This window comes from Equus quagga, chromosome 9, assembly GCF_021613505.1.
Source record: "Equus quagga isolate Etosha38 chromosome 9, UCLA_HA_Equagga_1.0, whole genome shotgun sequence".
Taxonomy (NCBI): domain Eukaryota; kingdom Metazoa; phylum Chordata; class Mammalia; order Perissodactyla; family Equidae; genus Equus; species Equus quagga.
Genome location: NC_060275.1, coordinates 59,235,099 through 59,259,574, shown reverse-complemented (window position 1 = coordinate 59,259,574; position 24,476 = coordinate 59,235,099). Strand labels below are relative to the sequence as shown.

The window sequence follows — 24,476 nt, the reverse complement described above, 5'->3', positions numbered from 1 at the left end:
ACACATACAATTTCTTAAGAATATTGAGTCATCATTATGGGGAAAAAAATTTGAAGTCAATGCTAACTCTGAAAGCTGGAATGTACACTGCCGTACTCATAATGACTTTTCCTACTGTTCTGGAATTTTTTCCTTCTGTGGACTGGGGACGACATTTTATATATGCACATCTTGTCTCTGTGGATGCCAGAGACCAGGTTTTAAACTCTAAAAAGTCTCACCCATACTAGGTTTTCCATACTTCCTGAGCAAGTGAATTGTTATTATACAGGAAAATAAAGGATCTTTTTCCACATGAGCTTTTTGTTTGATCTGTTGGGGTTATTTATATTTTACAAATGAGCATTCATTTCTGTCTGTGTTTGGTTTCTTTTCCAGGGAGGTTCCCTTGAAGGATGCTAAGGAATATGCTGAGTCCATAGGTGCCATCGTGGTTGAAACAAGTGCAAAGAATGCTATTAATATTGAAGAGCTCTTCCAAGGAATCAGTAAGTACCTGGAATTTTTGGCTTACGTTTTATGCTCTGAGAGTAAAGGGTGAAATCATAGAGCTCTGAAGTGGAGCTTTTCATGTGAATTTGTTTGACGCTGTGGATATAAAACCTACAAGCATACGCTTGTTAATTCTGACTTATGTTGTGCCTCCCAATTCCAACTTTCCATAATTCTGTGCTGTAACCTGTTGATTCCATGTTTTGTGAATCAAAATATAGTAACCATGTTGCAAAATAAAATTTATTTTAATTGAAAAATTATGTCTTCAATAGCATCTTATGTCAGTGTGTGGAGGGGAGGAGAAATAAAATAGTCATCAGATATAGAAAACCAAAGTCACCCGTCCAGCTGAATGACTCTAGGCGAACAAAATAAGAGAAACTTTTAGTGATTTCATTTGCTGGTGATCGTCAACAAAAAATAGTATCCCCATCCACTGTGATCTGAAGTTGGGTATTGGGTGAAGAGTTGAATTGTAAAGGTTTTCCTCTGTCTGATCAGCTAATTAATAGAAGGTGACGGCTCCATCTCCAGTTCTGGGCCATGTTATGCTTCCCTTTCTTTATGCTGCTTCCCCATGAATTACCTTTATCTAAGATCTGTTTCCCAGCTGATGGCCAGACTTCGCCTTCGCAGCCTCTCTGGTAATGACGTTCTGTTCTGGGTGCCCTCAGAGGCTACCTGTTCTTTGGAAACTGTCCTGAGATGCCCTCAGAGCGTAATCAGGGACTTTGCAAGAAGTGTGTTTAGTGATTTAGTGAGGTCCTGGCACACAAAGTCCTGGGGTACCCACCTTAGGAAAAGTCAAACCCCTGAATAGTTGGCAGTTGTTCTCAAATATCTAGGCTCCAGACAATTCTAGAAGGAAATTCCAGAAGGGAAACTGATAGTTTGATCTCTCTTCTGCCTGAGGTCATTGTTGGCGGTGCTCTCAAAGTCAGAGGGGCCGCTTCCCAGAACAGATTTGATTTCCTTTTAACTGGTTTTGGTTCATTACTTTAGACTCTGAGAACCCACCGCAGGGAGTATTTTGTTTGTTTTTCTTGGCTTGAGGGGGAATTCACTGGGATGGGGAACTCTGGCACGACACAGAAATGCACCAAACAATGCAACCCAGCTCTCCAGAGACCCCGGCCCTGCTCACTGGGGTCCACACCACCTCCCCTTCTTTCCTCCTCCAGAAGGATTCGTTTTTCTGCTATTTCACCCTCTCTACAGAATGGTGTTCTCTGAGCTTGTTGACCTGAGTGGTTGAACTCTAGAGAGCTAGGGCTGTCATTTCATGTTGGAAACCCCATCTCCCAGACTCCTGTTCCTTGCCGAAAATGGGCCGTGGCTGCAGTGCCCTGCTGGGAGGAAACTGCTCGGCCGCCCTCTGTGGCTGTGGAACTCTGGGTGACGTCTAAGAGAGGTGGGCTTGAACTCATTCCACCCACCTCCTGTTCCCTTGGACCAAACTCATTCTCTTCTGGGGACGTTTGGCTTTTCTGGTTTGTTGGGCTAGTTGTACAGCCATGGAAAGTTTGGTTTTATTAATGGTTTTAATTCGTGAAGCCAGAGAGCTGCTGGTGACGGTGACGTCCACGCCACTCTCTGTGCGGCTCCTCCCTTCCCTCGAGCCCTCTCCCCAGCTGGCCCCTGGGAGGCAGACGGTGCAGAGGGCGGTGTGCAGCAAAGGGAGCACAGCGTTCCGTATCCTTGAGATTCAGCTTGAGGCTTCTGCACGAGCTAGGAGACTTTCTGAGGCTTATGCAAGTCATTATTAAAATAAAAAATGAAATAAGGACCTTAAAGAAGAAAACAAACCTAAGCAGCAAGTATTAATATCTTAACTTGAAAAGTGTTTCTTGGAGTGGTCCGGCCAGTAGACAGCCCGTCACACGCATCCGGTCTTTACAGCTCAGAGTGATGGGCACTTTGGATAAGGAGTTCCTGAGAATCCTGGTGAAGAGAAAACAAATATTTTGCTTAAAGCACCCGGTAATTGTGGCTTCCAATACTTAATTTCTCTGGAAGCCATAGAATACTTGTATCACCTCATCTTCCATATCAAATAAACAATTGTTTGATTCTGTTTCCTTATGCTTTGGTTAAATTGCCTTAGCAAAGAGCCTGTAGACACACAGGCCCTGCCAAGGTGTCTCTCCATATACGTGCTGTGAGCACTGGTGCCCAACGGCTTTTCTCCTTCAGGCAAATTTCTTCGGACCAGGGCGTGGCAGCCTGAATACAGGTTTGTCTCCAGCGCAGCACCGGGTACCTGAACATAGTGCAGCTGACGTTTCCTTTATTTTCCTTTTCCCTAGTCTTACGTGTATTCTTGTGCTCCTCCCTGAGCTTGAAATAGAATGAGATATTGCTGACGTCTGTGCTCCCCAAAGCTGTGTTCAGAGACAAACGTGCCTGGGAGAAAAGATGCAATAAGAAATCAAGAAGGGTAGTGAGAATAAAAGCCTTTTAAGAAGGGTGCGTAAACAAAATTAATTCATACTGACTTGGATAGAGAGACACCTTTCTCTTTCACGTACCCGGAGTGTTCATAAACCAGAAATGAGACAACTGTGCTTTCTGAATAGGAGTTAATATATTTTCTAACTGGAAATTGTTTAGCAAAGACTGTCTGTTTTCAAATACTGAAGCTACCCTCTGAGGATTTCAGGGCTGCCCTGTTTTGGGTGGTCTGTGCACAGGCAGCCCTCACACAAGGTGCCATCCTCTGCTTGGCGTCTGTCTGGGTCCCTTTTCTAAATCCCATGTTTGGAGCTCCTGTACCCCACTGCACGTCGCTAGTTCTCTTCCACGCAGTTCCAACCAGGGTTGTCCATTACACTTTCTTAGGTTCTTATGCCTTTAATATGAACTTTAAAGATTTGCCCTTTGAGTCAAAATATAGGAAGAAAAATTCTTGGCCAAGAAAATTATTCTACATTTGAGTTCTTAAATTGGTGTAGAAAAATGCACAGAGTATTCTGCTGTTTATTTATTACAGTGTTCAAATCAATGCCCAAAATTTTGATGTTCTTCCTTATGCATCTACCCTCTCAGCCTGTCTCCGTCATCGTGATTTGAAAGGCAGGGCGTGGAGCTCCGAGCTGGCGTTTGCTCCCGGGCAGGCTAGGTCTGCGTTCTCTCCTTTCCGCATTTGCTCACTCTGCGCCCATGTGTGATGCTCATTCCTGCAAACCTTCGTTCCCTCAACGAACGTTCCCCGTTCAGGTCTCCTCCCTTCACGAAGTCTTCATGTGCCCCGACTCTCACAATGGTTCCTCAACGCCTTTCATTTGAGGTTTCTTACTGTCTGCTCCATCATTTTGACTTGGAACCTATTCCCTCTTTAAATGATTCTCCGCGTTTCAGGTATTCATCCGTTCTTCTGGCGAGACTGCACGACCTCTGGAGCAGGTCTTATTCTGTCATACTAGCTGAGACTAGTAAATAGGACAGTGCCAAATTCAGGTTTTTGAATTTGCATCTTCAGCCTCATCTCTTGATGTTCCAGGAGATAATATGTGAGAGGGTTCACAGATCAAGAGAAGTGTAGTCACTTTTCTATGGGGACTTCAGGTTGGATAACACCAGCCAATTAGACAGGCCTAGTGTCTCTTCACTTGTGTATCCAACAAATGTGTCTTGTGCTCTTTGTGAGTCAGGCGTCATGCTGGATAGCGGGGACATCATGGTGATCTAAACAACTGACAGTTGAGTGGGGAGACAGGCTGTGGGCGGAGTCAGACAGGTGTATAATTGCACATTGTAATAAATGCTGTGAAGCAGAAGAACAAGGACTGTGACAGGTGGGACTCTAGATTGCGTAGAGGAGGTCTCCCCAAGGAAATGATGTTAAGCTGGACCTGGAAAATGAGAAGATGCCTGTGAACACCAGAGCTGAGTTCCTGAGGCAGGAGGTGGTGTGGTGCATTTAAGGAAGAGAAAGGAAGCCTCTGGACTGCAGGTGGGGAGCTCAGGGATCGTGCTGGGGGTTGAGCTTAGAGACTGAGCCAGGTCCTTGCCTGGCCTTGTAATGGGAAGGAGGGGATGCAGCTAGAAGCCACTCGAGTGATTTAAGCAGGGGGTGGCATATCCAGTTTACACTGACAAAAAGATCGCCCTTGGAGAATGTATCAGGAGGGGGAAAGCTTGGAAATGGCTCACCCAGTTAGGATGCTGTTGTAATACTGTAGTCCCCACTTATCCATGGTTTCCCTTTCTGCAGTTTCGGTTACCCTTGGTCAACCATGGTCTGAAAATATTAAATGGAAAATTCCAGAAATAATTCATAAGTTTTAAATTGTGCGCCCTTCTGAGTAGCATGACGAAATCTTGCTCTGCCCCTTGCCATCCCGCCCGGGATGTGACTCATCCCTTAGCCTCGCTGTATACGTCACCCCCCATTAGTCACTTAGTAGTCGTCTCGGTTATCAGATCAACTGTGCAGTATCCCAGTGCTTGTGTTCAAGTCGCCCTTATTTTGCTCAATAATGGCCCCAAAGTGCAAGCGTAGTGATGCTGGCAATTCTAATATGCCAAAGAGAAGCTGTAAAGTGCTTCCTTTGGGTGAAAAAGTGAAAAGTCTCGACTTAATAAGGAAAAGAGAAATTTGTATGCTGAGATTGCTAAGATCTATGGTAGCTTTTATTACAGTATATTGTTATAACTGTTCTATTTTATTATCAGTTATTGTTAGTCTCTTATGATGACTAATTTATAAATTAAACTTTATGATTTATCGTATTGGAAAGAACATAATATATATAGGGTTGGGTACTATCCGCACCTTCCGGAGTCCACAGGGGGTGTTGGACTAGGTCCCCCGTGAATAAGGGCGGCTACTTTAATCTAGAAGAGAGGTGGCTTGGAGTAGGTGGAAACAAGTGGACGTGAATTTCAAAAATCTGGAAGTAGAACCAATCACACGGGAGGGTGTGGAACGGAGGACACGGCAGGGAGAGGGACGGAGAGCACCCCAGGGCTCCCTTTCCTGGAAGGAGGAAGATTCTCACAGAAGCAAGTTCTCTCGGGGCTGGATTTGCGGTGAGCCTAGCAGACTAGATTCTGGAGTGGGAGGAACACAAGTTTTGGTTTGTGGATTTTAATTATTCAATTCAAATACTTTTTTTTTTCCCTTAACTCTCCCTGAGAGCAAAAAGAGGTGGGGCTGTGCAGACTCACCAGGAAAATGTCTGGCCTGGGGTGCGCCTCGGCCAGGCAGCTGTTGCTTTTACTTGAGTTAGTTGGAATATTGACTGTAGAGAAGAGAACATGAGGCTTTCTCCTGAAAATCACGTCTGGGGACGTTGAAGATGTTGAACTAGGTTTTTTGTTGGTTACTGTTAGTTTGAGAACAAGGTGAGAAATATTTGGTTTTTAAAGTGAGTATAATTAGAAGTACAAGAATGTTGGCTTGGAAAAATTAGAATAGGGTGTTAATATGAAAGACAGGAAGTTAAGACTTGTGGGCAGTAATAGTGTCTTGTTCTGTCATCATTTGTTGCACAGTGTTAGCTATTTTAAGTCCACTGGATTTTTGAAGTTCCCTAGGTAGTTACTTTTGGTTGGAGCCGGTTAAAGAAATTTGAAAACAAAATAAAACCTTGGCAGATTTTGTGATAGTATAGCAAGCTGTCAAATGAAGGCAGAGTTAGCCCTAAGGAACGAGGAAAGGCCAGGGACAAGCCTGTCCACTTTCTCTCCACCAAAAATGTTCATTTCACAAATACAGTAATAGGAGACATCTGTGAAGTAATGTGGTTTCAGAATATGGGCAAGTTGGATATCAAAAGCCCTAAACATACGTATCTTTTGTCCCAGTGATTGTAGAGAAGAAACTGATCAGGTGTGTAAAATGCAGTCATAATGTTTGACATCTAGCGAGTTCTCCTTCTGTGCTGTTGTTGAAATTGCTTAACTATATCTTAACTCATTAGAGCACCGTTTTTCCCTGAAACGGGCACTGTGTTCCTTCCTATTTTACGTGTGAGGAAACCGAGGCACGGAGAGGTTTGTAACTTGCTCTGGGTCACCTAGCTAAGAAGGGAGAGGGCCAGGATCCGGAGGCAGGCAGGGGGCTCCAGAGCGCTTGCTCTCCATTTCTAGTGTGTGTCACTTCTCAGTGCGTATGGTGGTTTATGGTGACATTATTCATGATGGTGAAAAGCAGGAAATGACTTAACTGTCCAAAAGTTGGGAAACAGTGTTGAAAAATTCATGGTACATCAGTGTAAACCAGTGATTAAAATGATGATGTAAACATGTATTTACTGAATAAAAGATAACTTGAGTGTGAAATAAATGTTACAGAGCGGTGTGAGTAATAGCCTGATTTCATAAAATATGAACTGTGAAATATATAATAATAAATTACGTATTCTTCTGGGCAAAGATTGGAAGGATACATACACATTAAAATGTTAATAATCGTTGTGTCATAGTGGTGAGATTCCAGGGAACTTAAGAAAAAAGACTTTATTATGGAAAATTTTAAACGTTTACAGTAAACCAAATAATATAGTGAACCATCATGTACTCATAACCAAGCTGGTTTCGTCTCTACCCCACACATCCCCTGCCCACCCCTTGCCTCTGTTATTTTTAAGGGAATCCCAGACATCATTTTATCTGTAAATATTTTCAGTATACAACTTTGTTTTACATAACAACAATTACATTATCACATTAATAATCATAATGCTATTATCATATTAATATCATCAAATATTCAGTGGTCAAATAGCTCATAATTGTCGTAAATGGTTTCTTTGCTTCATTTTACGGGTTATTTGAATCAGGGTGCAAATAAATTCCACACACAGTGGTTAGCTGATATGTCTTTTAAGTCTTTCTTTCCATCTTCCTCTCTTTTTTCTCCCTCATGCGATTTCTTTATTCAAGAAATTAGATCACTTGTCCTATAGAGTTTAACACAATATGGATTTGAGTTCCTTTTATTGCTGAGTGGTATTCCCTTGCATGAGTGAAAATTAGTTAATCTGTTCACCTGACATCTGGGTCATTTTCAGTAAGTTTTGGCAATTACAGTGAGGTTGCCATGAGCATCCACGTACAAGTCTTTGTGTGGGTACACACCGAGAGTGGAACTGTTGGCTTATCTAATAGGTCACATTTAACTTTTTAAGAGACTGCGAAACTGTTTTCCAAACTTTTTGGTTTTTTGGTTTTCGCATTTTACATTCCCACCACCCACGTAGGAGAGCTCCAGTTACTCCACATCCTCGCCAATGCTTGCTATGGTCAGTTAATGAAATTTCAATCATTCTAGTGGGAGTATGGTGGTATCTCCTTGTGGTTTGAAAGTTCATTTTGCACATGACTACTAATGTTGAGTACCTTTTCATGTGCTTACTTGCAATTCTAGTGTCTTCTTTGGTAGTGTCAGTTCGAATTTTGGCCATTTGTATTGAGTTGTTTGTCTTCTTACTGAGTTCTAAAGATTATTTATATATTTTGGATACATATTCTTTACAAATATTTGTTTTTCAAATATTTTCTCCCAGTCTGTGGCTTGTCTTTTCATTTTCTTGGCAATGTCTTTGGAAGAGCAGAAGTTTTTAATTTTGATGAAGTCTAATATGTTAGATTTTTTTTGCTTTGTGGCTTGTGTTTTTATGTCTTATAATTTTTAAATGTTAAAATAAAAAATTAAAGGGATCTATCCATACCATGGAATGTTATCCAGTGACAAAAAAAAATGAGCTAGCAGGCCTTGAAAAGGCATGGAGGAGCCTTAAATGCGTATTGCTGAGTAAAAGAAGCCAGTCTGAAAGGCTACGTCCTGTGTGACTCCAACTATATGGCATTCTGGAAGAGGCAAACTGTGGAGACAGTAAGGAGATCAGTGGTTGCCAGGGGCTTGGGGGGGAAGGAGGGAGGAGTCGGTGGAGCGCAAGGAGTTTTTAGGGCAGTGAAACTATGCTGTACGATACTGTAATGGTGACTACATGTTATTATACATTATCAAAACCCATAGCATGTACCACATTAAGAGTGAACCCTAATGTAAGCTATGGACTTTAGTTAATAATGATCAATAATGGCTTGTCAATTGTAATAAATATTCCACATTCACACAAGATGTTAAAATAGGGGAAATTGGGGATGATGGGGAGAAGTATATGGGAATTCTTTGTAATGTATGCTCCGTTTTTTCTGTAAACCTAAAACTGCCCCCCCAAAATACAGTCTATTAATTTTTTTAAAAGACAAAGAAAAAATGCCTTTGAATCGTCAGGAAGCCTAATGATTTTAGGATAGCCTAAGGCCCTCTGTGTTGAAGACATTTGGCATCTTGGACTACTAGCTGGTGGTGGCCTTGCCCCCTTCCCTGTCTGTTGGGGCATGGCCGTTCCTTTGCTTCCTAGACTTTGAACTTCAGTTTTCTTTGTCCCTCTCTTCACCCCCCACTTCCCGTCGGTTGTCCGTCCTCCAGGCGTCTTCCTGCAGTTCTCTTCCATCTTTGTTTGCTCCTTCTCTCAACTGCACCCAAATTCAGGCTCTCAGTCTCCCTGCCGGGGACTTCCTGCAAGCCCCCCGGCTAAATGCACTCACTTCCTGCCTCCTAAGCCCGTCTGGTCCCGTGGAGAATGTTAGCTTATTCTGCAGGTCTAGACTCTAATGTCCAAGATCATCTAGTAATTCCAATATTGTCTTCTTTTTGGCAGCAAAAGGACAGTTTAGAGAATGGCTTCAACTCTCATGCATGTTTCCCCCGCCCCCAATCTGTGCTCTTAGGGCAAAGTTCCATGGTTGTGAGTGACTGCAGTGTTCCATAGAGACCCCCTTTTTTAATGGAGAGGCTTGAAGGTCATTATCAAGAGTAAATACTGCCAAGTCCTGGTAAACTTGGTCAGTTTACTAATCTGGATGATTCAGAAAATCAAGATTGAGAAACAGAAGTTACCCAGCAACTGCCAGCACCTCTAACACCGAACAAAAGGTGGCCAAGCCCAGGAAATGCTGGAACTGGAATGAAAGGGGAGGACAGAGACAGCAAAATGTCAGGGACGACTCTGAGCTCACGAAGGAAACGGCTGGTCCACCACACAAAGAAAGACAACAGCTGCAGCTAAGCATGCTGTTTATTTGTGTTGCGTGCAAAAGCATTGCAGCCTCCGTCCAGAGCCATGATAAAATTGACAGGCTTGGAATTTGTTTTTGCGCAAATTGCATTCCTGAGAAATCATTTATAAAAACTACTTTTTCTCTGGGCTGTCAACTTTGAGGAAAACTGAACTTCAAAAAAAGGTCTTAACTTTTCCCAAGCAGAATCTTACACAATCCAAAGCTTATTAAAATAAACACCCTGGCGTAGGCTTGTACTCCAGGATGACTCGTTCTGGAGACTGTGTGCTCAGAGGACATTTTGTAAGAGGAGAAACACGCAGATGATACTCACAGCTTTTCAGATGTTTGTATGTATATATTTGTCTTATTCTTTGCCCATGTAACTAATACTGATTCAACAGTGTTCAAAGGTGATCATTTCGCACAGAGCGCTAGGGCTATTTTCCAGAACTATTCTCTTGTCTAAGTACATTTAACCTTTCCATAAGTTCCAGAGAACTCAGACCACAAGGTCAGAGCCCCGTTGTATTCTCACAGCGCTGCTGGCTTTCTTCTCTTTTTAAGGTGCTTGCCTCCTTGTTATGACCTGGCTTTCCTCTCTCTCTGCCTTAAAGTGTAAGCACTTCTTTCTTCTCACTGTTTGATGCCGGAATGTGTGGGACACCTCCAAGGTTGAGCGTTTCATGAAGAGCAGGATGGGTCCTGATCTTAGTAAGTGAACCCTGAGTGTCCACCACCGTGAGCCACTGGGGAGGGGTTTCACCCCCTGCAAACGCCGCTTAAGCTGCGCCCAGAACCCTGAGACAGCTGGGGACTCTGTTCATTGCCATGAGTCCCTTGCATATTGTAATAGCTGCCTATCTATATTGTGCAGGAGTTGTCAAGTGACTTTCTCATATTCTTTTTATAGGTGAGGAAAGGATGTCTTGGAGATATTAAACAACTTGTCCAAGTTCGCTTAACTGGAGTACTGACTCTCAGATCGCAAAACTCTTTCTGCCAGATGAGAAAAACAAAGTCTGAGGAAACTGCAGTAATTCTGTCTTTGAGAAATATTTTGTTCTAATAAGTGAGGTGTTCAGGATTCTGAAGAGAAAGAGAACCCGGTGTCTCTAAGAAGCCAGGTTCAACAATTGATTTAAAAATGTTGCTAACAATTTAAAACAAATAAGAGGGAGTCCCCCTGAGCTGTGACTTGGGTCTTACTTAATCTGGGGAGACTCCCCAGATATTGTCTCCTTATTGTCTACTGGGGGGAGGGGTGAAAGGCGGAAAGATAGAGGGCGAGGGGAGAGCAAGGCAGGGTGTTGGGGCTGCCTTAGCATTCCCATTTTGCTTTCTATATGCTCTTTGTCGCTATATTTTCACTCTACTTTTGTGGCTTTAATGAATATCTTATGTATAAGCTTTTTCTGTATTTGGGGTACTTGGAAGAGGAAAAAAACTTAGGAAAACTTATGACAGGAGTCATGTAGCACAAGTCACGTGTGGGAGGGCTGACGGCGTGCGTCTGTCCTGCTAACTTTAGAGTTGACAACATCAGAAGAGCATGAGGTCGATGTTAGTGTAGGATGCTGATTTTGATATTGTCAGAAATACCGACCAGTAAATAGGACTGTCTTGGTTAACTAGAGCAACAGCTTGCACCAATCAGAATTATAATTTTGTCTGAAAATATTTCAGATGCAAAAGAAAAATCCCCTCGTGCAGCACCTCACACATTCGGGAGGCACCTGAAATATTATTATCCTAAATAATTTAAATAATGATATAACTTGACACTATCCTCCCTCCAAAACACATCGCTTTCTCTAGAGGAGTAAGTAGCACCTGCTTGGCGAGATCTGATCCGAATGAATCAGAGTATTGGCAGTCATTGGGGACTTCCTCCTCTATCGCTTAAGATGGACAAAGTAGAAGAGGCTTTTTGTTTACTTCCTTTTAATTATGACTAATAAAAAAACACAGCCTGTCCAGAAGAGGAAAATACATACTTACATCTGTATTCGCTTCTGCATTAGGACCGAACTGTTTTGAGAATGGCCAGAAAAAGCTTTGGATAACTTTATGGGCTATGCAAAATGGCAGAAGCAACAGCTGCAGAATTATTACAACCTTCCCATCTGTTCGGTAGTCAGGTGAAGAGCTCTACCATTGATTTTGAATTGGGGATAATTGCCAGTGACCTTGATCTTTATGCTTGAGCTTTGATGGATGACCGTGCCACCCAATCGACACAATGAATTAATACCCTTGAAATTAACTATTTCTGCCCTTTGTGAAAATGTCCTCTGCCAGGGCATTTTAACTCTCTTTATTGTCCTTAGGTAACATCCACTTGCACTGAAGGACTTTGTCTTTGGAACTAATTTCCCTTCCATTTCTAATTACTGGTTACTTAGTAAACTGATACTGCACTAAACTAATTAGCTGGGGGGAAAAATCCTGCTTTTCGAGCTAGTGTTTCACGCCTTTTTCATGGCAACTAGAACAATAGCATAGAGAGCTACGTGTAGAGCAGGAGGAGCGCTGGCTCTGGGATGCCTCAGAAAATCGAGATGCAGGTCATCATCAAAGAGCCGCCTGAGGTGTGACCTTCAGCCTGGAGCCAAGGTCCTCTGAGTAAACTCGCGATAATCACGGCCACCACGCCAGCTTCACAGGATTAAGTGAGGAAGGTGCCTGTGACAATCCTTGAAAACTGTGAGGTTCTAAACACATATTTGTTACTTCCAGATTCCACTGCCTTTTTTAAAGACAGCTTTTTGAGATAAAACTCACATACTATGCCTTTCACCAATGTAAAGTGTACACTTCAGTGGTTTTTAGTGTGTTCACAGATATGTGCAACCATCAGCACAGTCAGTTTTGGAATATCTTTATCGTCTCAAAAAGAAACCACACACCTTTTAGCTACCCCCTCCCTAACCCTCCATTCCTTTTTACTTTTTACGTTGTGTATTTACAGAGACTCTGGGATAATTTTTCAAGTTAAATTTTACAGGTAGGATTACTTGTGGATGACATGAAAAATACTGTTTCCTGTGAAGAACGCTTCCCAGGGCTTTCCAGTTAATGTTCTAAGTGCGTTGGCAGGATGAAGGGTGGGGAGCTAAGTGTCAATAAGTGATATTACTAGGAAGATTACAATTCCCAATCCAACTCTATTTTAAGAAGCAGAAAAGACGAGCACGCGCTGTTATTGCTGAAGCCTCGGGTCCATGAAGCAGCCCATTGCAGTGGGACAGACGCGTGGGAAGCCGAGGGAGGGACGAGGCGCTGATGTTCGTGCCGAGAAGCGGGATGGGGACTTTCTCTGTACTCAGGAGCAAGGGATTCCAAGTCCAGGGACATTTGTAGTATCTGGAAGCTGCTTTTACTTTTCCTTAACTATCTAAACGCGGTTTGACGTCATGCAGTGGAGTGAGGAAGGAAGAGAGGGAGGAAGAAAGGAGAGGGGAAAAGAGGGAAGGAGGGAAAACGAGCTACTTCTGTAGCTTCTCCACTTTCTGTGTGACCCAAACCTTAGTGGAGGTGTTGAAGCAAGGTACAATCTATATGTGTCCTCCTTTCTGTTCCAGGTCGCCAGATCCCACCCTTGGACCCCCATGAAAATGGAAACAATGGAGGAATCAAAATTGGGAAGCCATCCACGCAAGCCGGCCCGCGGTGCTGCTGACCCGTGGGCCAGGGTCCACTGTACTGGAAGAAGCCAGAGCCCCCCGCCCTGTGCACTGCTGAAGGACCTCCCACCCTCGGTGGCCTGGCACCTCACTTAGAAAGAGTGAGCGCGCTGGCTTGGCATCCTGGAAGACCTGCAGGGAATGGGGCAAGATTGTCCCTGGAAAAGGGTTTTAGAAAACTCTGGAAAAATCCACCATACCACCGCAAAGTGGCCTTTAGTGTATGAAATGCACCTGGGAGGGAATGGATGTTAGGTAATAAGTATATTTGAGTTTTTCGTTAAAAGTCTTAAAATATTCTTAAATTTGTACGGAAGTCTTACTGGCTCATTGTGTGTGTGAGATTCTAAAGTGGAGGTCCACTCTGATGTCCTGTGTCCCCCGCCAGATTTCAGTAACTTCTTCAGTGCCATTGCCTTGCTGCCTAACCAGCCTTCATGGAAAGGTTAATTTAATTTAGTTTAATTTACCTTTCAGTGGAGTGTAATTGGACCATCACTCAAGCTGTGGACTTGAGCTGTTATAAAAGTGGAGAAAGATGTATTAGAAAGTGTTGTCTACATCTCTGACTTTTACTTGATAAACCTTTTTTTAAGTTTTGGTCATATGTAAACAAACCAAATCTGACTAAAATATTGCGTGTGATTTTGGGATTGGGAGGCCTGGTTTGGAAGACTCATTTAGTAGTTATTGTGTAATCAGTGACAGATGTAGGATATAAATATTATTCCAGACACCGCCTGGTATGCATTGCCTCCACAGTAACAAATTCCTACTTTCTTAGAGAAATTTAATGCACAGAGTATTATTTTATTAAGAGAATATATCGGGGCCGGCCCCATGGCTGAGTGGTTAAGTTTGCGCTCTCTGCTTCAGCTGCCCAGGGTTCGCTGGTTCGGATCCCGGGCGCAGACCTAGCACCACTCATCAGGCCATGCTGAGGCGGCGTCCCACACAGCACAGCCAGAAGGACCTACAACTAGAATGTACAACTATGTACTGGGGGCTTTGGGGAGAAGAAGAAGGGAAAAAAAAGGAAGAAGAAGATTGGCAACAGATGTTAGTTCAGGTGCCAATTTTTAATAAAAGTGTTTTAAAAAGAGAGAGAATATATCATAGTGTCATATCTAGGGGGAAAATTAACTAGAGGATGTTTGAGTCTAGACCAAAGGGCAAACATCTAATAGCATCAATTTATAATAGATTACAGGAAAGCCAGCCAGACGAGGTACCAACACCTTAAGATTCTCAATTCCAGATTAAGATTCCCAAAACTATAAAATTGGAGAAAGCGTTTTAGAAGATGCCAAGCTTGGGGGGTGAGTTTGGGGGAGTAACCAGAGGTCCAACTCTGGAGTGCAAATTGGCTGAGAATAGGCTTCGATAAAACCTTCCTTTTCAGGTTCTCTGTCTGCTCAATTAATTAAAGATATGTGAATCCAGTGGAAGTAAAGGGAAAGAAGGCATGAAAAAAGGGAAAAGCTTTTCCATGGAAAATTCAAATCCTATTACCATTCTAACTGTCATAAAAACCCAGGGTCAAGAAGCAGTTGATTTCCTAGTAGGGCTCATATCGGGAGGTGATTCTTAAAGGACATTTGGATCGGGGCCTCTTGTGGGGGCTGCAAGGGAACAGCCTCACGCGGCGTGGCAGCAGAGCCGATGAACCTTATTTGCCAGGAGCGTTCAAGGCCAGGCAAACATTAGTTGAACACCTACAGTGTAAAGCCATGAAAGAGGTAGTGAGCTGATTAAACCTTGAACTTTGAGTCACTCAGCGTGACCTGGTACTTAGAGTCCTCTCTCGGCTGTGCGCACCATGCTCACGGCAGGTGGAGACGCTGAGTCCACCATCAACAGAAAGCAAGAGTACTTGAGAGACCAGGGCCAAGTTTACACTCCTGTAAGTGGTCTGCAATCAAGAAAACAGGTGGAAATCACAGATTTAGGTTTTTTTTAATTCAAGAATATGCTGTCAATTTGATGTTCTAACTGCTTCACCCAGCTTGCCAGAGTAGTTGACAATCTTAGGATGTGAGGGCATATTTTTGGTTCAAGGGGGCCCCTTAGGTCTCCCAGACAGTACCTCAAGAACTGTTAGCAAGTGGCATTTGGATGTCTTGGCAGGGGTCCTTAGGGCTTTCTGCACATTGTCAACATTACTGACCTACATGATTCTGCTTGCAGGCCAAGTGATTACCGTGCCTCTTTCCAAAGTTAAAAAATTTGGGTTCCAAATTGAAATGACCTCTTTCTGGGTGACGTGCAGGCTTATTTTGGAACCCTTCCTCACCCAACAGTCCCTGAGAACCTGGGTTTATCTCTAGACAGCCGCTGGGTTGCCAAGCTAAGGTGGTACGCTCCTCAGCAGCCTCTGCAGCTCTGGGCCAGCTCTTCAGTGGTTGTGTCTTGCATAAAATAGCTGATCTTAACCACACACAGCCAGCTACCCATGAATGAGCCCCTGGTTTTATTTCAGAAGCACCTGAGGGTGTGAACCACTCTTACCTTAACTATTCAAGCCAGTCAGATGACAGAATATATATAATCACTGCTTGGAGCAACTGGTGTCAAGAGTGGATAGCGCTTGAGCACATGAGCATTTGCATAAACGCAGAGGCTTCTCTGAAGACAGGTGCTCCAGCCTTGTCCGCAGCGAGGCCATCTCATCTGCCTTTGATTTGTCTTGAGATTACTTTCTGGCTGTTCTAATATTGAACTATAACCATGTAATATTATGTAAAGGCCTGGAAATTACTATGGCTCCACAATGTCAAGGAGTTTTATGTGCTGTAGCATCCTTCACATCATTTTTCCAAAATTTACTCCTTTTCCTCTGTTTTCTTTCCTTTCGTGTGTGGTATGTACGTGTACATGTGTAAATATGATTTCATATTTGTTAGGCCAGCGTATAACCCCTTGCACTGGCCGCATTTGGCTCGTGACCGTGTGTTATCTAATGTAGGCGTGGGCTCTCCTAGGGGTTATCTCCCCATGGAAATCCCAAAGAGGGCACTGGGGTCATATAAATATTTTATGTAGGTACATAATTGACTTGCCATTTTATAGTAGAAAATGGTACATTAGGGTGCTGAATATGACGTTACCTTTCAGACCATAGAAGGTTGAAGATCTAAAGCCAAGCTTTAGCCAACAAAAGGGCTGTGCACCAATGAGAACTGAATTTATTTTCTGAGGGAGGTTTGGATGACTGAAATATTTCCTGTAAGATCAAGGAAGATGGCTTGTGATGGCCGACATTGAGCTCCTTCTAGGGGGCTCCACTTCTCACTGCTCAGCAACGCTCACAGCAAGTTGAATAATGAGCTGGCTTACAAATGAAAGCGCCCTAAGCTGTATTCAGACCTGTTAGGTATCCAGTTTACTCTTTTAACCATCATTGCTGAAACCAGACCCAGTGATCCAACATCATACTCTGTTGTGTAAACTCCTTTTTCTCATGTTTTTATAAAGAGCTTCTGTCTGGGCTGGACCCAGTTCTCGCGTATCGAAGACGCTGCTGCAGACCTTTCCACCTTGTATTCCACGGTAAAGCATTGCCCTCAACAGCGTCCAATTGTATCTGTTATTTTTGGTTTAACACACACTGATTCATACTAATAAATATTTTAAGTTTTACCAAGTTTGTCTTTTTCTTGTTGTATGTTCTGTTGAATCATTTTTTACAAATCAGTCTCCTCAGAATAAGAATGGTGAGTCCCTGTGGAAACTTGTGTGCCTGTACCTATGAAGACCTGTATAAGGATGTTCACTGGTACTGTTTCCAACAGCAGAACATCGGCTTCCCCTAAGGAAATGGATAAATAAAATGTGGCACAGCCACGTAATGAAAACTATAGGGTAATTAAAATGGATGCGAGATCTACCATGCATCGGTGTGTATCTCAGCACAGAATGTGGAATGCAGGGCTGCCATGCCCACATCCCCAAGGGCCACTCTCAGTGGTCTGTGTGAATGAGCCCTCAGGAGCTGTGCAGTGCACAGGCTGAGCAACAGAGCTGTGGCCCTGGCTGAGTGAATAAAGCAAGCTGAAGTACAAACATGTATAAACTTACACAAAACAGTAAGGTATGTTGTTTATGAGTGTGTGTGTGTGTGTTAACATAAAAGAAGAATTAGATAGAAAAACATCAGCTTCATGATAGTACTTACCTTCAAGAGGGAGGGAAGTAAACAACATCAGGGAGGAGAAAAAAGAGCATTTAACTCTCAGTAATTTTTATTTCCTGCTATAAAAATCTGAAGCCAATATAAGAAAGTGATAGCGTTTGGTAATTTCAAGGTGTGTGTTTTACTAGTCCCTATATTCTGCTGTATTAATTTTTTTCAGAGACAGGATATGGAGACAAGAAACAATGAAAAATTAGGCTGACTTTAAATGTGCTGGCGTGACTTCAGAAGTGTAATTGCCAATTTAGGGTACTCAGTAAGATTTCCGAGGTTCACTTATTCCCATCGCTCCACATCTCAGCTCAGCCCCCTGCCCGCCAGCACACACACAGCTTCTCGTACACACTGTGGACCTTATGCTTTCTCTGTGGAGCTTCGTGTGACACACAGATGACCATGGGAAAGCAGGCTGTGAGGAGGGAGGAAGGCAGTGCCTTCTGTTCTCAGAGTTTGAGTCGCTACCCAAGGCACGTGCTGGGAAGCTGCTTTCAATATATAATCAAACAAGGGAAAAAAGACAATCCACCATCACCAAGAGACCCAGTGTTCTGATTTTGTAAGAAAACAAGTCTTTCTTTTGCGTTTATTAAGAAATGGTTACCTATTTGTGACACTTTTAGAAATGTTTTTAGAAAGAATCCCATGATTGAATTAGGCAGCAAATTGTGTGCAGCCCAGCCCTCTCTGTGGGTAGCATTCTACACGGGGATTCCTGCCTCTCCTGCATCCCTCAGTCTGGCTTTGTCCCACCGCTTTATTTAACACGACCCAGGGTCTGGGGCGTCGTGCGCTGAGGTCCCCCAGTCCGGCTTTGTCCCACCGCTTTATTTAACACCACGCAGGGTCTGGGGTGTTGTGCGCTGAGGCACTTGGCACATTTTTACAACACAACTTTGTGTGGGGCCCTGGGGAACAGGCATAAGGAGTCCGGGGCTGTCCTCAGCTTGACCCTGATCATTGCCTGTGGCTGCTCTGGATGGTTCTCAACATCTGCTGTTCAGGCAAGGACTGTCCCAAGCAGAGGAGGGAGACCTCATCCTAATCTCTCGAGCATCCGTCTCCAGGAACGTCCTCCCTAAGCTTTCGAGACACTGCGGTAACCTGTAGTTCAAGTGGCTTCTTGTGAGGGTGTCTTCTCCCCTTCATTCCAGTGTTTATTAAAAAACCAAACAGATAGGGGCTGGCCCCGTGGCCGAGTGGTTAAGTTCGCGCGCTCCGCTGCAGGCGGCCCAGTGTTTCATTGGTTCGAATCCTGGGCACGGACATGGCACTGCTCGTCAGACCACGCTGAGGCAGCGTCCCACATGCCACAACTAGAGGAACCCACAACGAAGAATACACAACTATGTACCGGGGGGCTTTGGGGAGAAAAAGGAAAAAATAAAATCTTTAAAAAAAAAACCAAACAGATAATACCCAGCATTGGCAAGTGTCCTGAAAATGGCCACTCTCATACATGCTGGTCAGAGTAAATTGGGGCAGCCTTTCCAGAAAGCGGTTTGAGAACATGTATCTAAAACGTTTGAAAAGATCACATCCTATGACCCACTAATCCTGTTTTTCTATTTCTAGGAATTAATTTAAGTGTGTGTGTGTGTATATGTATACATACGGATGTATGCTATGCATAATACATAACACACATATATGTATGTATTGTATATAACTTATATACGTGCATATATTACTACATAACACATCCATCCAAAACTTAGTGACTTAGCAATAAACACCCATTATCTTGCAGTTTCTGTGAGCGGGAATTTGGGAACAGCTCGGTTGAGTGGTTCTGGCTGAGGTGAGATGTCAGCTGGGGCTGCACCATCTGAAGCCTTGACTGACTCCCTCACATGGCAGCTGGCAGGAGGCCTCGTTTCCTCGCCAGCTGGACCTCACCACAGGCTGCTCGTAACCTCACGACATGGCAGCTGACTAGCACAGGTTAATTAGTGATATGCACATACTGAGATGTTTGTCCCAGTATCGTTTATAACAATGAAAATTTAGAATAACCCAAATGTCCTATGATAGGAAATTAGTTAAATTACAATACATCCCTAAAATAGAATACTGTAATCATTAAAAATTACAGTATTATAAATGTTACTGGCCATAGGACTCAGAGGTACAAAACGGACCCCTTTCTTTTTTCCGTAACAACTAAATTTCTGCCCTGAACCCCATTCTGTCTAATGCAGAAAGCTGAATTTAGTCGCATCTAGTTTTACCTCGTCAACTCAGTGGCTTCTATCATTTTAGGCTTACACTTGTTACCAGGATTTAACCCTCTGCGTTTTCTTCTTGGGGAGTGTGAAAGGGTGGGAGGGATGCATGTAAGCTTCTAGAGGGCTTTTGTAGCATTCCTGGGTCTAATTGTCTGGTCACCAGGCCCACAAAGTGGTCTCTCTCTGTCCCCCTTGTCTCATGCACCTGGCTACCTCCAGTCTGCTTCCACACCCCACCCAAGGCTCTTGAGAAGATTTTGGATGGAGCGTTAGCCTCTCTGGAGTCCTCAGAGGCTGGTAGGGGAACAGACTGGGGTTGGGTGGGGGGTTGTCTCAGGTGGGCTCTGCCAGCATCCCTATCCTGTTGCTGGGATCCCATGATGACAGCTTCAGGTGGGGCCCCCTTTCTGGGAGGGTGATGGGAAGCCAGAGAGGGGTCCGCCTTACTCAGGTTGTATGTGCATGCAAGCTGTCTCCACTTCTCTAGGGCTCCCTTCCCACAGCCCAGGGGGTATAGGAGTGGGGAGAGGCAGGTGATACCTTGTACTAACTTTGTTAGAGCTGGCCCTTTTCAGTTCCAAAATGCTCTGCATACGTGCAGACTTTATCGGCCCAAAGGGACACTTTTCAGAGTGAAGGAGCTGCTGCTAACATCAAGCTGGGACAACAGGAGTAATTGGATAGTCCCAGGCAAACTGGGATACGTGGTCATTCTGGTCTAGCCAATTCCGCATCTAGCAACTGGGAGGTGGTTTTGGGTCAGTGGGACAGAAAACTCAGGAGTTCCTAGCTAAGCACCTTATTACAGCTGTCTTCGTGAACTCATCCATCCATCCAACAAATATTTGTTGAGGGCTCTGAGTTGGTGCTGAATGAGCCTGCCATGCCCCATCAGATGTGCACAATTTCCAAGCTTACAAAGGAGGAAACAAAGACAAGGGAAAATAAGAGAGCCAAAAATGGCAGGAATGAGAAGGGCAGAAAGGGAGGCTTGACTGAGGGGCCCTGTGACCACGGGGGTAGGAATGGGGGCTTGGGAATCAGCCTATCCCTTACTCATCATAAGATCCTGAACAAGTAACTTGGTTTCTCCGAGCCTCGGTTTCCTCCTGGAAATCAGAGATAATGCCCATGTCACAGGGTTGATGACAAGATTAAGTGAAATCATTGCTTATATAAGGCACTGAGCACAAAGAACCTGGTGGCTATGATTACGCCATAGGCTTCAGCCTTTGCCCTGGACTTAGGAAGAGGTCTTTTTTCCTGTCTTTCTAGTTGCCACTTTCCTATTTTTGTTCCTTTCCTTGGAAAGCAATGTAGTATAGAGATTAAGATCAAGAACTCTAGCGTCAGACAACCTGAGTCAGACTCCCAGCTCTGTAATTTGCTCGCGGTAGGATGTTTTGTAGATCAGTCTCTCTAAGTCTGTTTCCTCATATGTAAAATGCAGAAAATAATTCAGATGCACACATCCATAATTCTGGAACCCAAAAAGCTTTGTAAGTGGAGAGATTTTTCTTTAGTTTGATACGGACTCATACGGCAGTAAAACCAGACTTGAACTGATATGATGCTATTTATAGTTGCTATTTATCCATGGGTGAATTATTATATATTATCCAGGGGTGAATATTGTACATTTAGTTGCAGAAATACTACTGGTTTTGCTTAAGGACAAGGTAGCCTGAGTCTACCGGATGTTCTGTAATAGATGTGATGAGGATTTTTAGGCTGGTTAATTTTAAAACTGCAGATGAGAAGCCGGCTCCGAGGACTGGAGTTTGCTTGCCCTTTGTTGGGAAACATTTACATTTGAAAGGGAAACCTCCATCTGTAAAGACGCCTCCTTCTCTGTGCCAGGAAGAAGGGGGATGGCCTTATCTCTAGAAACTCTTAATCAATACCAAAGGCAAGAACTTAAGTTGGTTACTGTCTGGCAACCTCATGTAACTGATTTAGGGTGGTGGCTTCTGGCCTTTACTTAATCCAATTTGATTCTTATCTAAAAGTTGTGGGACCACCCAATGGCCAGACCCCACCTGCACTGATACCATTTTAACTTTTTTCCGTGTTCTTTCCTTTGTCTTGTAAAGAGATGGCTCACATACCTATGCTTTAAATTTAGCCTTAGTCTCCACCCATGTTTGCAGCAGTAGCAGGGGCAGCAGCAGCAGCTCCTCCTGCCCGTGGGCCCTGTCCACACACAGCAGCCTGACTGCCCATGGGTCCTGTCCCCATGCCGGCAGTAGCGGCAGCAGCTCTGACTGCCCATGGGTCCAGTCCCCACGCTATTCCACACTATTCTCTAAATAAAAGAGCACTACCGCCAGATCTTGAGAGTCCAAGAAATCTTTCTTTTGACTCCTCAGCTCACTGACCCCGCATCAGATGCACTATATTACTTTTACAAAATCCAAACAAAATTCTAAATTCTGAAAACACCTGCCCCTAAGGTGTTATATACGGTATTGTGGGTCCATCGTATCTATCTTGCAGGTGTGTCATGAGGATTAAATGAGAATATGCGTGTGAAGAGGCTTTCTTGTGGGGAGCTCCAAGCAGCCTAGGGGCCACTGTTCACATGATGTCAGTGCTCTCCATGCCTCCTGAGTGGGGCTGTGCGCGTTTCACTCTACAGAAAGCACTTCTTAGGGTCCTGGCACCGAGCAAATACCCAAAAACAATAATAGCTAACACAAATATGGCAACTTGCTATGTGCCGGTACAGTCCTAGGTGTTTTACAACATATTACTTCTTGTTATTTTCACAACCCCCTCTAAGAGGTAGATACTGTCATTATCTCCATTCTGCAGATGAGGAAACTGAGGCACAGGAGGTTAAGTAAATTGCCCAAGACCATAGACTAGTAAGAGAGACAGAAGTCAAATATTAGCTACTCTGATTTTCTCCTTTCTTTTTTTAACTGAAAAAATTTTTTTCATTGAGGTGTAATTGACATATGATAGTTTCAGGTGTACAACATAATGATTCAGTATTTGTATATATTGCAGAATGATCACCACAATAAGTCTAGTTAACATCCAGCACCTCACATAGTTACAATTTTTATTCTTGTGATGAGAACTTTTAAGATTTACTCTTTTAGCAATTTTCGAATACACACTACAGTGTTATTAACTGTAGTCACCATCTTGAACATGACACCCCCAGGACTTACTTATCTTATAACTGGAAGTTTGTACCTTTTGGTCCTGTTCCATTTTCTCCTTTCTTTACTCTCATTATAAGTACTGCAAATATAAAGAAACGAAGGAGAGGACACCTATGCTCATTGAATACTTCCTATGAGCTAAATGCTTTCAAATTGCATCTCACCTCATCCACAAAACAAATCTGAGAAGGATGAGCAAGTGTTCTCCTTTGTGTAGAAGGATCATGGAGAGCTTAACTTCCTCGATTTTATGCAGTTAGTCAGCGGGCAACCAGCCTTCCTGCAAGGCCCATGCTATCATTGTTGCATCTCGGGAGGAAGTGCTGGCTGGGGAGCTAAGGGTGAACCAGCTCAGGCCAGAAGAGCTGAATCACTCCATTAACGAGATTTGCTGGTTTCACTTAACTATTATCTGATCCCAAACTGCTGGGGTGGCTCTCCTTGGCCCTACCGCTCAGACAGCTTGATCGATCTTTTCTGTATCCCTGACCTTGATGTTGACACTACTGCTCATCCTTGATGGAAGTTCTTTACTGGATTTTGAAGTGACTTCTGCATCAGGGTTCAACAATTTTGACTTTGCAAAGGCTGAGGCCTTGAATTCATTTCTGAGACCCCAGGGCCAAAACTGTGTCCCCAAATGGTCCTGGACGACCTGAGAGAGGCCAGCTTTCTGCACCTGGCGTCTTCTTTGGATTGTACCTATTCTCTCCTCTGCTGCTCCTTTGGAAAAGGATCCCAACTCACTTCTACAGCACATCTCAAGCTTTTCTTTTTTTTGCTTCCATCTTAAAATTCGCCTGCACTGTTTTCCCCCCTTGTCAACTTACATATATGCATCAATCTAATTTTGATCAACTGCCATCCATCTCCCTTTCCCCATCAAGCTACCCTCTTTCCTTCACATTAATGAAACTCTTAGAAGAGAATCTTGATCTATTCACTTCCACCTGCATTTGGCCGCTGTCCCTCATTCTGCACTTTCACAGATCACCACCACATACCTGATTGCCCCACTGCTGACCACTGTCTCCTCACTGTCCCCCCTTCCCTGTGGGCATTTGAGGCTGTTGACCTCTCCCTCCTGATGCTCCTCCTCTGGCTTGTGGGCCTGGGCCCCACAGTTCCCCTAGCTTCTTCCATGAGCATTTAGACTTCCTGTCTGCTGAAATGCAGGTACTCCCTCCAAATTCATGCTCCTAATCCCACTCAATTTGTACCCCCTCCAATTTTATGATTTTAACCATTACCTCAAGCTTCCAAACTGTGGTCTGGCCTGACTTCTTTTTAAAAGATTTTATTTTTCCTTTTTCTCCCCAAAGCCCCCCGGTACATAGTTGTGTGTTTTTAGTTGTGGGTCCTTCTAGTTGTGGCATGTGGGATACCGCCTCAGCATGGCTTGATGAGCGGTGCCATGTCCGTGCCCAGGATTCAAACTGGTGAAACCCTGGGCTGCCGAAGTGGAGCGCGTGAACTTAACCACTGGGCCACGGGGCCAGCCCCTGGCCTGACTTCTTCCCAGACATCAGATCTTGGTTCCCAGCTGCCAGTGGATGTGCACTGTGGGTGTCCTGCTCAGGTACTGATGCCCCTTCTGGGCACGCAGACCCTACTTCACCTTGTTATGGTG

At 43.9% G+C, this 24,476-nt stretch overlaps 1 protein-coding gene across 2 annotated transcripts in view; it reads left to right on the top strand.

The window, feature by feature from the left end:
- Positions 1-14,181, top strand: part of RAB31 (RAB31, member RAS oncogene family) — a 117,630-nt gene extending 103,449 nt beyond the window's left edge. For both annotated transcript variants that reach the window (XM_046672157.1, XM_046672156.1), the window contains 2 exons: positions 379-488; positions 13,155-14,181. In XM_046672157.1, coding sequence (XP_046528113.1) covers positions 379-488; positions 13,155-13,252 — 208 coding nt within the window. In that variant the 3' untranslated portion in view covers positions 13,253-14,181. The remainder of the gene's footprint in view (positions 1-378; positions 489-13,154) is intronic.
- The last annotated feature ends 10,295 nt before the right edge of the window (positions 14,182-24,476 follow it).